This window comes from Phascolarctos cinereus, unplaced genomic scaffold, assembly GCF_003287225.1.
Source record: "Phascolarctos cinereus isolate Bilbo 61053 unplaced genomic scaffold, phaCin_HiC Scaffold_1;HRSCAF=81, whole genome shotgun sequence".
NCBI classification, from domain to species: Eukaryota; Metazoa; Chordata; class Mammalia; order Diprotodontia; family Phascolarctidae; genus Phascolarctos; species Phascolarctos cinereus.
Window position 1 is genome coordinate 53,201,717 of NW_027555514.1, and position 15,153 is coordinate 53,216,869.

General features: G+C 39.8%; 1 protein-coding gene across 1 annotated transcript in view; it reads right to left on the bottom strand.

Annotated features, from left to right (window-relative positions):
- ITGA8 (integrin subunit alpha 8) overlaps positions 1-15,153 on the bottom strand; it is a 202,716-nt gene that overhangs the window by 134,049 nt on the left and 53,514 nt on the right. Inside the window, exons 8-11 of the mRNA XM_020987504.2 lie at positions 13,770-13,814; positions 9,463-9,506; positions 8,374-8,430; positions 7,600-7,652 (exon numbers count right to left, since the gene is read on the bottom strand). Of these exons, the coding sequence (XP_020843163.1) occupies positions 7,600-7,652; positions 8,374-8,430; positions 9,463-9,506; positions 13,770-13,814 (199 nt within the window). The remainder of the gene's footprint in view (positions 1-7,599; positions 7,653-8,373; positions 8,431-9,462; positions 9,507-13,769; positions 13,815-15,153) is intronic.

The window sequence follows — 15,153 nt, forward strand, 5'->3', positions numbered from 1 at the left end:
TGATTTATTAAGTTTAATTGTAGCTGATCCTGGTTTCTAGCTGGTTCCACTGATCTACACTCATACCAAATGAGTTAATATATGTTAAAGAGCTTTGCAAACCTTTAAGTGCTATATAAATGTAAGCAAGAAAATAGCGGCATGAAAAAGAATGAAGCTTGGCATGGTGCTTCCTCACCCCTGGGTGAGCAGAGCCCAACTTTAACATAAAGTTGAAAGTCAGGAAATAGGTTGTAAAATGAGAAAACAACAACAACAAAGAATTTGACCAGAAAAGCTACCCATAGCAGGGAAGACCAACACATAAACTCAGAAGAAGAAAACAATGTGGAAAACAGCTATCAGCAAAGGTACAAAAAAAAATACTAATTGGACCTAAACCCAAAAAGAATTTCTGGAAGAACTGAAAACAGAGATTAGTAGTAGAGGGAAAAATAGGAAAACAAATGAAAGTGACACTAGAAAACTGTGAAAAGAGAGTTAACAGCTTGGTAAAAGAGGCATAAAAACTCACTGAAGAAAATAATTCCTTAAAAATTAGAATTGGGGAAGTGGGAGCTAATGACTCCATGAGACATGAAAAAAAACAATAAAACAAGGTCAAAACAATTTAAAAAATAGAATAAAATGTGAAATATCACATCAGAAAAACAACTGATCTGGAAAATAGATCAAGGAGCAATAATTTAGGAATTATTTGACTAGCTAAAAGTCATAATCAAAGAAAAAGACTAGATATCATATTTTAAGAAAATTATAAAGGAAAACTGCCCTGATATTCTAGAACCAGAAGGTAAATAAAAAAAACCCACCAATCACCTCTGAAACAGATCCCAAAATGAAAACCCCTAGGAATATTATAGCCAAATTCCAGAGCTCCCAGGACAAAGAGAAAATATTACAAGCAGCCAGAAAGAAGCAATTCAAACATCATAGAGCCACAGTCAGGATCATACAAGATTTAGCAGCTTTCACATTAAAGGAGAAGAGGGCTTGGAATATGATATTCCAAAAGATAAAGGAACTAGCATTACAACCAAGAATCACTCACCGAGCAAAACTGAGCATAATCCTTCAGGAGAAAAAAACGGACAAGTTTTTCATTGCATCAGACCTAAATTTGACTCCATATCATCAGTCTGTTGCTTCCGTATCAGCCTTCTGGGATCAAGTAAAACAAGTCTAATACAACGTCTACACTTGGTGTGCTAAGCCTCCTCCATCTTATATATGTGAAGTTGGCTTTTTGATCTCAAGTGTAGGATTTCACATTTACCTCGATTGCATTTCATCTAATTATATTTGACCCAATGTTCTAGCCTAGCAACGTCTCCATAGATATTGATTCTGTCATCTAACATTTTAATGATCTTTCTCAGCTTTGTGTCATCTGAAAATCTGATAAGTATGCAAGCTATGACTTTATTTAGGACACAGATTAGCCTAACAAAGTAGGTTCTTAATAAACACTTGTTGATAAATTGTTTAAAGTGCATCCAGACCAACAAAATTCAATTTAATTCAAGGAACACTTACAAAGTGTCTGCTGTGTACAAGCTCAGTAATAAAAATCCCTTATAGGCCAGGGCCAGCAAAGATTCTTAATGCATTCTGCTGAAGACCACTTTCAAAAATAGCATTGACTCATTAATGAATACTCATTGGGGTCTACCCATTCAACAATTCTGAATTCACCTAAATGTATTATAATTTAGGCCATATTTCTCTGTGTAGTGTCTTACAAGGAAAGCAAGCACAACTTTATCAAATGCTTTAGTAAAATGGAAGTAAACTATATTTACAGCACTAGCCTCATCTAATGGTATAATAACTAAAAAAATATCAAGAGTAGCTTGGCATGTCTTGTTTTGATGAAGCCATGATGACTCTCGGTGATCACCACCTGTCTTTTGAGATGGTCATTAACTATCCCTGAAAATAAGAATGAACTCTAGTTAGTCAACTACTCCAGATAGCCAGTGCTTATTGGAATCCATTTTATCATGGATAAACACTAAACAGGATGGCCTTTTGTGACCTACACTCCCCAGTTATTTAAGATAAATAAAGTCAATACAGATCTATGATTGTTCTCTACATTTTAGGTTATAAATGCCTATAACTGGTAGACAGTAAGGCCCTGGCAAGCTGAGATTGTGTCTATTGTTAACTACAGACTTGCAAGGGCTTAATATACTGCCATATACTCTGTAAGGACTAAAACATGGGACCAGGCTAGCGTAGTGAAAAGAACAGGCAAATATCAGGCAAAATCAGGCACCTAATCCCATTTGCAACCTTGGTCAATTCATCTAATCTCTCAGTCACCATTCCTTTGTCTACAGATTGGTTTTAACAGAATGATTGTGAAAATTAAATAAAAGATTATACAGTTTGGATTATATACTTTTTATATACTTTGGAGAGGGTAGGGGGAGAGATCATAGAAATAAATGTGTTTATTCATCTGTCTGGCTTACCTGTTCAATTAAGACAATCCCTTAAAAATCACAGGATCTTAAGAACCTTAGTATTTATCTAGGTCAAACTCTTGTTTTACAGATGAGGAAACTGGAGCTGGACTAAGGTCACATAGCAAGTTAGGGACACACCTGGGACCAGTACCCAGATCTCTTCCCTCACAGTCCCAGGCTCACCCCATGACAGTTTCTACCTCTCTACACATAGCATGTAATAGCAACAAATGATGCCAAGTTTAAGCTGAAGAGTAAATGGAAAATGCTGGAACAATTTGAGGACATTTAATATAACTCATCCAAAAAAAGTTTCATTAAGACACTTGGACCACACAACCTAAAAATCTCCACTTGGAATCCCACCAGGAGACCAGAACAATGAAAGCACCCTTCTCTTAAAAAGAAGCTTGCACGTCTTCCGCCACCTGAAATCATAGCAAACTTCTGCCAGCCCCAAGAGTTTAACAGAGGTCAAAGCATGAGTCAAGATCTGCCCCCACTTGCGCTCATGTTTTTCATGTATCATGTACTTGAAACTGGACTCTGAAGGTTCTAGAATGTATAGAAGGTGTTTGTTCCAGTACTGAGAGCTCTTCCAGGAAGATTCGTGACAGCCTTGGGCCGGTGCCTATGTCTTTATGGGCAGTCTTACCAGTCGACTTTAAAATTTGAACACTGGGACACAAAAAGAGGTCACACTTTTCCTGTTTTAGTCTACTGCAAAGCCAAGCATACATCTCCTAAAAACACAGGCGCAGAGACTGATCATATAATTGTCATAAATAAGGCCACTGGCTTTCTATCTCAGTTGGAGATGAACTTGAGTATTTTCTTTATGAGCCATTCTTAATCCATGCCCAAAGAGCATTTTAACTGTGTGCATACTGACCAATTCACATGGCACCTTTGCATTTCAAAATCCCAGAGTACACCCATCTCCAGGTTCTCCAGATTATCTTTAAAGGGACAATATTAAATTATTGGAGACATTATTCCAGGCACTTGAAAGCATTCAGAATGAACAGCCTAATAACCAACACATTTCAGGGAAATTGAGTATACAGTGGATGAGCCAGAGGAGCAGGTTTTAAGGACAAGAAAGAATGGCCTGATTATCACTGCAGAAAGGCCTGTGTTAGTTACTTACAACCATGTTGTTTTGATCAGGGGGTACCAACATGGTTTTTCTCACAAGGGTTTGCTTTTTCTTGTTCTTTAAACACTGAAAACTATACAATGCCTCAGAACTTTTGCTGCAGACTAGAATGAGTCTGTGGATATAATGTCCTACAGGGTATATTGTGAAATAGGGAGGGAAGTTGAAAGGAATGAAAAAAAGTGGCTGACCCATGGCAAGGAACACATTGAGCCAATTTGTACCCTATAAAACACTATGTGCAAGCCCCAGCAGGAAGGCATCCCTGTGCTTTTGCAGCACCATTTGACGCATGGTAGGCCACCATGCAAATGCATTTTCATTAAAGAAATTGGGACGTTATGCCATTTTTGTTCTTAATTTATTCTCCAGATGCTTCCTCCTACCCAATGCCAGGGAAATCCATTCTTTAGCCAATATGCTCTTCCACGTTAGAATTTTTTGTGTAAGTAGATATGTCAATTTGTGCTTACAGTATAAGAACATTGATATATAAATGACTGAATTTTAAAAGGATCACTTCTTGGTCAGTCTTACATTTTAAATTTCTGATCTTGTGGAATCACAGATTCCCAGAATCCCAGAGCTGGAGGATACTTCAGAGATGATCTAGTCCATCTGATACCTGAGCAGAAATCCTTTCTAAGATATACTTGACATGTGGTTACCTGGGTTACCTCCAGTGATAGGAAACTTGGTATTGTGGAAAGACTGCTGAATTTAAGTCAGAAGACTCAGGTTTCGATCTCAGCTTAGACACTGTCTGTGTGTCCTTAGGTGAGTCACTTAATGACTCTGTGCCTCAGTTTCCTCATAAATAAAATGAGGAAGTTGGACTAGAATCAGAGGTGTCAAACTCAGAGCTCTCTATAGCAAGCAGATGATAAACTGATGCAATTGGGAAATGTTTAACAAAATAAACAAAAATACAATACAACATAGATAATGTTGATTTGGGGTTTTCTAAATCAACACGTTTTTATTTGAAACACCGCTGAACCAGAAGACTGTTGTAGCCCCTTCCCATTCAACATCTTTGATCCTATTGTAACATGCCCAAATCAACTGAGATGGAGGTTTTCCATGTGATAGACACTAGCAACCTACTTTCCTATCACATGGGTGGGAGCACTCTCTTTCCATTGGCTTCATCTTTAAATCTACCTGACTGAAGTACAGTTACATTCTCTCTCTCTCTCTCTCTCTCTCTCTCTCTCTCTCTCTCTCTCTCTCTCTCTCTCCCTCCCTCCGTCCCCCCCCTTTCTTCCTCATCCCCCTCTCACCTTACCTCCCTCCCTTCCTCCCCCCCCCTTTTCCTGTGGCATTAAGGGGTTAAAGTCTTATTCACTTAAACCATGGGCACCACATACTAAGCTGAGTAGTGGGAAGAGCTACCCTTCTCTCTCTTTCTTTATGCCCTATAGCACTGGGAAATTGGAGTTTTGGTCTGTTTTATTTGTTCTTTTCAATTCTAAGGGGGAAGGGGGAGGAGGGGAGAAGTCTCCAGACCTGGGAGCTCCAGCTAGTTGACCTTGGAGCCTAGATCTCAGGCCCAGTGTTGCTACCAGCCCAGCAGGTAAGCCCCAAGAAGCCAGCTTGCGGATTGAAGACCAGAGGGGCTTTTGACTTGGAACTTGGTAGGACTAATGTTCTGTAAGAACTGAGTTAAGCTCTGGATTGAATTCCCCTCTCCTCTCCAGAGACTAAGGTAGTAATATATTTTGAATGTTTATTCTTGTTACTCTTTAAAGAAAATGTAACGTTGTAAAAGCGAATCTTCCTGTTAAGTGGTTAAATGGAACTGGAATACTTGGACCCCCTAAAGTTGGGGGAACACAATTGATGAGGGGAAAATTGAACCAATGGCCAGTGCTAGATACTCCCTAACCCCCTTAAGGATACTGGAGAATCCTGGGGGAGGAGTGATATGTAACAAACAATGCTTGGAGAATTTTCACCGGCTATCCTCCCACTCCTGGAATCCCTCCTTTCCTCATATCTACCTCCTGGCTTCCTTCAAGTCCCAGCTAAACTCCCACCTTCTGTAGGAAGACTTCTCTGATCCTCTCCACACTCCTAAAGTTTATGCCTCTCCTTTGCTGATGATCTCTAATTTACCCTGGATACCTCCAGTTGTTTGCATGTTGTCTCTCCTATAAGACTGTGAACTCCATGACAGCAGGGACTGTCTTTGGCCTGGCTTCCCACAGTGCCTGGCACTTGATAAATGCTTACTGACTGACCTCTTGAGGCCATTACGTTTTTGCATAGCTCTTTTTGCCAGAGTTCATTTGTCCTACCACTAGACTAAAATTGGCTTCTTTGCAGTGTCATTAACTCATTGCTCCTGGTCCGGCACTAGAAAGTAAGCTCCCTGAGGGCAGGGACTGGTTTTGCATTTTTTTGGATTGTTTAAGCTTAGTACAATGCCTAGCACAAGGCAAGCACTTATTAAATGCTTGCTGAATAATTGATAGGTCTCATCCCCCTTCCATGTGATAGCTCGTTGAATGCTTAAGTGATTATGTATCCTAGCTATGCAGAGTTAACTTTAAAATGGTTCTTCACCACAGCCACTATTACACCATGAGCTTGTAATGAGCACTCACTGTATACAGAGCCCTGCAAGAGGGGCCTTGGAGACACACAAGGAGACATAAAGGAGTCTGGAGAAACTTACATTCTGTTAGAGGACCACTGACTGGACGGACACAAATAAAGAAACATACAAAACGGAAACACATAAAACACAATCAATCCCGGCTGCACAAAGATGGCACAGCTAATGGTCATTCCAATGGCCTAGCAATTTAACCGCTCCTATTAGGGGCTCTTAATATCATAAAGGTGCATTTTAAAAAATCAACTGCTCTCTTTAGAAAGAGTAACCAAAAACCACAACTTAGCTCTTGGCCAAGCTCACGTTATTTGCTTTAACTACTGACCCCTAACAACAGAGCACCCATTACCAAATTAATAGACCATTAGAAGCATAATTTACTAATTTGTGGATTGTTGATGGGTGTGGACAGGCATGCAAAGAGGGATTACTGGAGAGAGCCAGTGTGGGGAGCCAGATGAAAAAGTCCTTCAAAACTTAATGTACGAGATGAGTTTTGGTGGGCGGTTTAATGAAGGAATAATCATTTTTGTAAAGGTGAAGTTCAAATCAAAATAAAATAACCTCCTTCGGGATGACAGTTCAGAAACTTGGAGGTGACGAATTAAAGAGGATGGGAACAGCTATCTGACAGGCATACCACCTTGCCCTAAAGTAGGATGATCAGTGGATTTGACAACAGATGTTCTGTGTTCAAATTCTGAGTCTCAACTTTATCAATTGTAAAACCTTGAACAAGTCATTTCATATCTCTAGGCCTTGGATGCCTCCAGAGCAAGAAAGTATTTTTCATCTGGGGCATAAACCCTGGAGTTAACAATGCTGAGGACAGCCTAATGACACATATAGTCATGTTGGGATGGATGGTCTGGTTTTCATTTCTCTGGGAATTCAGGGAGAAAGTAAGTAGCATCTCAGAGATGGGACCCTGGGAAATGGCAGCTGTGCCATGGCATGGTTGGCAGAGGACCATGAGGTAAGGCCTTCAGATGGTAGCTGCCTAGTAGGAAGGGTGTCCCCTTGGTCGTTGTTTTCCGGGGCTAAGCCCAATTTGACCAATGCTTGTCATGCCTCTGATTATTACATCTGTAAAATAAGGGACTTCAAAAAAATTATCTCTGAAATTCATTCCAGTGCTTAGCACAGTGCCTGGCACATCGTAGGTGCTTAATAAATGCTCGTTGACTGAGTGACTCACTTCCAGCTCAAATTCCATCACGTTATGAAGATGGCCTCTTCTTTCTTGTTGAGGAGTCATAAGTAACTTTCACGTAGGAAAAATTCAGTATTTTTGCATAAGAGTTGTAAGTTAGGAAAGAAAAATAATATTGCATGTAGTCACTTACCCATCATTGTTGACATCTGATACTGAAATAGCATATCCAAAATAAGATGCCATCTGCAAATGAAAACCAGACACTATTACATGCTTTGTATCCCCAAACTATTTTTATATATATTTTACAAAATCACCTCTTATTCATTGCAATAAAAATACACCTCTAATGCAAGTTAACCACAAAAATAATTTTTGAATGACTATTTCCTCTCATCATCTTTTCATTTTTATCATTAGTCTGCCTTGGTTTGTCCCTACTTTCTGTAGCACAAGGGCCATTTGTAACTAACATACTTAATTCTCTCCCTCAAGACAGGGAAGAGATGAGGGAGCGAAAGACAGCAATCAGGAAATTCAATTTAGGCTGCTGACCTTTGTGTTAAAGGTCAAGTGGTCAATATCCAGCATGAAATGGAGAACAAAGAGGAGTTGACTGCCAGATGCATCTATTTTCAAATGCTAGCATAAAAAAAAAGAATTTCAAAGCCAAAAAGAAAATGTTTCTTTGGACTAGTCATCATTTCAGATTTTTGAGCCTTAGATCCTTCTTATTAGAGGGATAATCAAGGCATAATTATTTTTTTTTGTGAGCTATTGTTACATCTACTAAAATATAAACCCAAAGTGTAGAAGACTATATGAAACTCACTGACATTTTTGGTACCAGTACTCATTGGTTTTCTCTTCTAACGAAAAGTTGATAGTAAAGATCAAATAGTAAGGTCAACACAGTATAGTATGCATCCCCAATAAGTGTTGAAATGTTGAAAATGGAAATTACCTGTTCACCAGTGAAATTCTGAATAAAGGTCATGTCCGTTGAATTAATAATTGAAACCTAAAATCATAGAAATTAGATGCTGTATCACCGAGAAGCAATAGAACAATAGGTAACTTTCAAGGTCATTTCTTTCTTCCACCATCCCCTCATTTCTACATGTGATAGGAGGACATAAGCTGAGGTCTTGAATGGGCAAAGTGGATGCAGAGACCACAAATTCTAAAAGTCAATGAAGGCTTTTTATCCCAACAGGAGGGTTCTTTCCAGGCAAAAGTTTTGCCAACTTCCCTGCAATGGAAAAAAACAGTCTTCCGCTTCCTCAAATTGCCAGGTACTCCCTTCTAGAGGGGGGTTAGCTCCTAAAAGGTAAGAAACTCTTTTATTTTTGTCTTGGTATCTTCGATGTATTTAGATTGAAGGAACCCACTGAACAGTTCTTCTGATTTCCAATTCCTTCTTCACTTATTCAATAAACATTTATTAACCACCTACTGTGTACATAGCACTATACAAGGTAACAGGCAAAATGTAAAGTGAAAATGAGAAATGGCCTCTGCCTCAAGCAGTGAGGTGGCCCATTGGATAAAGTGCTGCACTTGGGATCAGGATGATTTGAGTTCAAATGCAGCCTCAGACACTTGTCACTGTATGACCCTGGGCAAGTCACTTAACCTCTGTTTACCCCAAACAGGGCATTTGTAAAACGGAGATAATAACAGTCCTACTTCCCAGGGTTGTTGTGAGGATCAAATGAGATAACCTATGTAAAGCCTTTTGTAAACCTTAAAATTCTAATAAACATTCTTATTGTTGTGGTTGTTATAATTTTCATTCATCTACACTGGTAGAAGAAATTTCTTCATGAGAAACTTCCTACACTAATGCAATCATAGGTCCAGACAAGAAAGATTTTATACATATATGTGGGTATATGTAGGCATATATGTGTAGGTGTATGTGTATAAAATATATGGCATATGTGTATATACACAGAGAAATAGAGAGAGACAGAGCTAGAGCTAGAGAATGAGACAGAGACAGACAAAGATATCTCTTTGATGAACCTAGAGATGCAGTCATGGTACTTACGTATCCAAAATTCTGTGCACCTCTTGGAACACCAGCCAGGATTTCTGAAAGGAAGAATGGGTGGTTAGAAAGTGGACATGCTTATTTCATATTACCAGGTATGTGCTGCTCAAGGCAGAGCAGAGTTTAGATACGAACTAAACACCCCCTTGAAGTATGAAGTGCAACCTGAAGCCTGGTTTATATGCATGCTTTTATACCTTAACCCTAGTCTCATTCGTGCTGCTTTCAAGTTGACAGATAATAGAAGGGAGAGAGGTGTAGCCACAGCCAGCAGCCCCAGGGTACAGACAGAGAGATCCGAGACATTCACTCTCTTGACACAAGTGACTCCATTTTAGTACCAGGTGCCATGGCAGTGAAGATCAGTCAAGTCTCTCTGGTTCCCTTTACTGCCCATCCCCACGTGCTCTGGAAGGCTACATATGGAAAGATGTGCTGTCCCAAATAGGAGAAATTAGCTGTTTTGCCCGTCCTAGCAAACACTAACTTTAACAAGCACCTCCCAGAACAGTGAAAGGCAGCTTTCAAAATAACCAACTGCTTTTCTTAGAGTATAAAAAGTCTGCTCTCTCCTCTATTTGGGGCCCTTTCCTTTAGCGTGCTTCTCAGAGCTGTGTGTCTCTAAATTTTTAAACTTCTTTCTGACCAGTTGCTTCAGGTATATTCTTTAGGCTACTTCTTTTGAACCTGATGCCAGCTGCCCTCCCTGCATAGGCTCTAGAGAGGAGAGGCCAACTCCTGCTCCTTCCCTACTTCAAAGGAGGTTCAGCTATCTCGTTAACTGCTTGAGGGATTCATATCCTTAACCTCCAGTGACTGCAGGCTACTTAGACAAATGTGAAAGAATGGGTGATGCTGGCATCCTCCTACCATAGGTACTATTTATAAGTATATTTATAAATATAAGTTTAATATGCATAATATTTTATATTTCTAATAATATAATATACTATATCAAACATTAATACAACATATTAATATATAAATTGAATCAATAAATTTGATTATCAACATACTAGAAAATATATTTTAATGTATTATTTATGATTTTCTGATATAAAATATAATTAACATAATACTATAATAAATTATATTTGTGATTACAAGTATAATGATATATTAAATATAAGTATATGCTTATATTCATAAGATTATTTGTAAGATTCAGATGCGCAGTTCTGGAGGACTCTCATTTAAAACATTCTTCTCAGAACTGGCTGTGGCCTTTAGGGCCAACCATGATGCAACTCAGAAGGAAATCAGTACAGTAATGGAAATTGGGGAGTTAATTGAAATAAGGGGATGAATGTAATAAAGCATGGCACTAATAACTTAAGCTTGACATGTGGGTGAGGGTCTTCTTTTCATTCAAAAACTTGTTAAGTTTAATCTCTAAGGACAACAGCCTCTCCTTTGCTTCTTTGCCCACTCTCCCCTCTCAAATCAAAAAGGTAACCCTAACCTTGCACAGAACAATTTGGACCTTATCAAATTTATCTTGACTGGCTTGGGCTAACAGGATTAGAATTAGGAACAAAGTCATTCATTTTGGGGGGGGGTGTTGGAATTTTCAGTAGTAAATCCATCTACTTGAGGTAAAAAAAGAGCTTTCAGGAAAATTAAGCCATGTGCATGCATTCGTGGGTGAGTTGTCTACATTGGCAACACTTGGCCCTGACTGCAATCATCCTTATTTGATGAGAAGCAACTAAATTCAGCTGGCGCCTGCAAGACTTTCAAGCACAGGGAAGTGTTAGGAAGCTGTGAGAACTCAGGAAGGGGTCTGCCAACCAGGAAGAAAATATAATGACAAGGAGGAGACTGGAGATTTCATTTGTACAGGGAACCCTAAGTGAGGGACCTCTCTAGTGATGCAAGTCAACACTTCCTCTGCAATTTATAGTCTTGAAGAGTTGCCCAAGACACAGAAATTAAGTGGCTTGCCCAGTCATAAAGCCAGTATGTGTCAATGATGGAACTTGAACTCAGGTCCTCTTGCCTTTGAGGTCCACTCATTATCCATTATTTTGGTGGGAGGGACTATAGTAGGGATTCCTGGTCAGGGCTGGGTTAGACTCAGTGGACTCAGAGGTCTGTTCCAACTCAGGATGCTGCGTTTATTTAGTCCGACTCTCATTTTACAGATGAGGAAACTGAAGCCAAGACACACAAAGTCATCTGCTTAAGATCACACAACTAATAAGGGGCAGAGCCAGAGTAAGCACCTAAGTTCTCAGCCTAAATCGCGGACTCTTTCAGAACTTTAAAATCCCTTAATTTTATTTTGCTTTTGCTTTAGAGGAAATATGAACACCATCTTGGACAGTTTTCATTGCTGGGAGCCTAACTCTTGTGAGGAGTAACACTGTTAGCCAACTGGGAGTACTCTCATTTGGAAGTCAGGACATTCAGATTCCTCCTATTTTGTTCACATCACTTTTGAGTTATTCTTCAGTAGTGTCTTACTCTTCATGACCCCAGTTGGAGTGGTTTGCCATTTTCTTCTTCAGGTGATTTTATGGATGAGGAAATTGAGGCAAATAGGGGTAAGTGACTTGCCTAGGGTCACACAGCTAGTAAGTGTCTGAGGTCAGATTAGAACTTCAGAATTCTTCCTGAATCCAGGCCTGTCACTCCTCTATCCACTGTGTCATCTAGCTGCTCGCTCATTCTCTCTCTCTCTCTCTCTCTCCTCTCTCTCTCTCTCTCTCTCTCTCTCTCTCTCTCTCTCTCTCTCTCTCTCTCTCACACTATTACCTAAGAAGATGCCCTCACTTCCCAGCCCTTTCATCATGTAGGGCAAAGATATTTGATCTTGGGGTCAGGAGACCTGTATTTGACTCCAATGATTTGGTGGAACCTTCCCTCAAATGCCATTCCCTACTCAGACAGTGACAGGGTCTGGCTTCAGTGAAAGAGAGGGGGAACCCACAGGAGCCAAATTATTTGCTTGAGCTTGGCTTTGATGCATCTGACTGGATTACTGAGGATGTGGAATTACTCATTCTGTTTGACAGGCTTCTCTCTTCACCCCTTGTGTGGGACAGTCTCATTGAGTAAATACTGAAGGCGGGTGGCCTATCGAGTCGTGGCCTGCCTGGAAGGTTTATGTTTTCTTTTGAACTGATGAGGATGTTCTCAGATACTGGAATTTCAAAGGCAGTCTACCAAGGTTTCTGGAAATCACTAAAAACTTGGATCTGTTGTCTGAGTAGTCTTTATTTTAACAGCATTTGTGAGATTGGAAGGTAGATGCTCTTTCCCAATCCCTTCCTCTAAGATCTATGGCTGTGGATCACCAATGCCTTCTCCTGGGTCAGAATTGAACAACAGCCCAAGAGTAAGGCTGTTCCTGATTTCTTTCCCACAAGTGCTGAAACCAACATTCTAAAACTGTTGTGCTCACAGATTGTCTGGCACTTTTTATAGTTTCCTTTGCAAAATCCCTGATTTACTACACGACTGAGATTCCCCCCCGCCCCGCCCTCCAATAGTACTAGAGATTTAGTCCCCTTTACAATCTCTGCCATTACCAGCTTCGTCTCTTCTTGGCCACAAAACAAACCATCAAAAAATTCCAATATAAGAACTGGCTTGAATTAAGCAGATATCTTTGAGAAAATAAACAATTCGCCCCAACTAAAGTCTAGCTAATTACTGTATGCTTTTTTATGTTTCTGCATTATGTGCAATATCAACATATGACTGATAAAAGGACTATCTGTCTTCCTACAGATAACTGTATTTAACATGTTCTAAATTTTATTCTTCAAAGAATATGAATTAGAGCAGGTAGATGGACAGCAGTTACTAGTACACCAGAGACATAACTATTAGTGACCTGGACTGGATAGAGAACACTTGGTCTCTCATCCTAGATCTGTTACTAAATACATAATGCTGTCCAAGTCATTAAACATTTGTCAAATCCTCTATCCAGAACCCAAGAAAGATGCCCTCTCTTCCCAGCTCTTTCATCAATATAGGGGAAAGAGTTTTGGTTTTGGGGTCAGGAGACCTAAATTTGACTCTAAGCGCTAGCATTTACCAGCTGTGTGAACTGAACCTGTGCAACTTTCAGTACTTTTCCTCTCCAGGACTCAGTTTCCTTATATGTAAAATGAGGAGGTTGGGTCCCTTCTACCTCTTGATCTATGTTCTGATGATCCTAACTCCTTCAGCCCCTTTGGGCTTCAGTTTTTTTCATTTGCAAAATGTGCATAATGAAACTAACACATCCTATCAACATTGAGGGGAAGAAAGTTCTCTGTCATCCTTACAGCAACCCAGGGAATATTTCCTACCTTGCTGAGAATCTCCAGTAAATTCTCCAGCAGCAACTGAATATCCTGTAAATAAACAAACAAATACAAAATGAATGAATGAACAAGTCTCAGCTGGGAAGACCAACAAATAAACTATTTAGAGAGAAATGTGCAGCGTTAAGCACTTCCAGGCTCCTCCTCTATTTGGAGAGCTCTAGAAACGTCACAAAAGAGGAAGTCTGAGACTGGAGAAAGAAAAGCATTAGTCAAGTTAACATGTGTGTGTTCCCTTTATAAAAAGCAATAAAGCTAGGCTACAGATCACTGTGAGGAGCACAGCTACATCACAGCTCCTAAGGTCCACGATGCTCAGAGCAGAGATGCTTCAAAATCCAACCTGAAATAGCAGATATGTTTTTAATTACAGTTGTATCATGATTGTTAATATCTAGGTGCTAGCAACTCCTCTCTCTGACGCCATATATAGGTGCTTAGGTTTTTCCATTGTAGGTAGTCAGCAGGGGGCTTAGTGTAAAGGTGACTTTTCCCAACCTTCCCTTCACTAAAAAAGCAAAGTGAAAAATTCAGTGATGTATCTGCTGATAAGACGCAGCCAGAGTTCTTGATTTCTCGAGAGGAACATGTACCATTAAGACCTGTCGCGTTTGTTTCATGTCTTCTGTCACAAAAATTCACAGCGAAAGGCTACTCTTATGTGGAAGCAGAAAAGAAACACAATTACAGGATGGTTTTCAGTCATTTTCAGTCATGTCCAACTCTTTCAAACCCTATTTGGGGTTTTCTTGGCAAAGATATTAGAGTGCTTTGCCATTTTCTTCTCCAGTTTATTTTACAGATGAGGAAACTGAGGCAAACAGGGTTAAGTGACTTGCTCACGATCACACAGCTAGTAAGTGTCTAAGGCCAGATTTGAACTCAGGAAGATGAATCTTCCTAACTCCAGGCCCAGCACTCTATCCACTGTGCTACCTAGCTGCTCAATCACAGGACAGCGCACATGTGAAATATTTGGCCACATTTTTACTGATCTCAACACGGCTTCATGTAGCCAATGACAGGATTCTCAAAACCTATAGGAATCTCCAGAACTCTAATTCTGTCTTACGTTTAGAAATATTTGGGCAACAGCCCTTCAATTAATTCAGTTCAATACAGTTTAGCAAGCATGTATTAAGTCGTTTGCTAAGCCCTCTGCTAGGTACCAGTATACAAGTACAAAAATAAAACCATTTATGCCCCCAAGGAATTTCCATTCTATGGGAATGGGGGAACAACATATATACATATAAATAAATACCAAATAGATCCAAAGTAACTTCAGGGTTGGGGGAGAGCACTAGCAACTTCAGAAGCGAGAACGGAAGATCAGGAAAGACCTTCCATACTTAGCACTTGAGCTGAG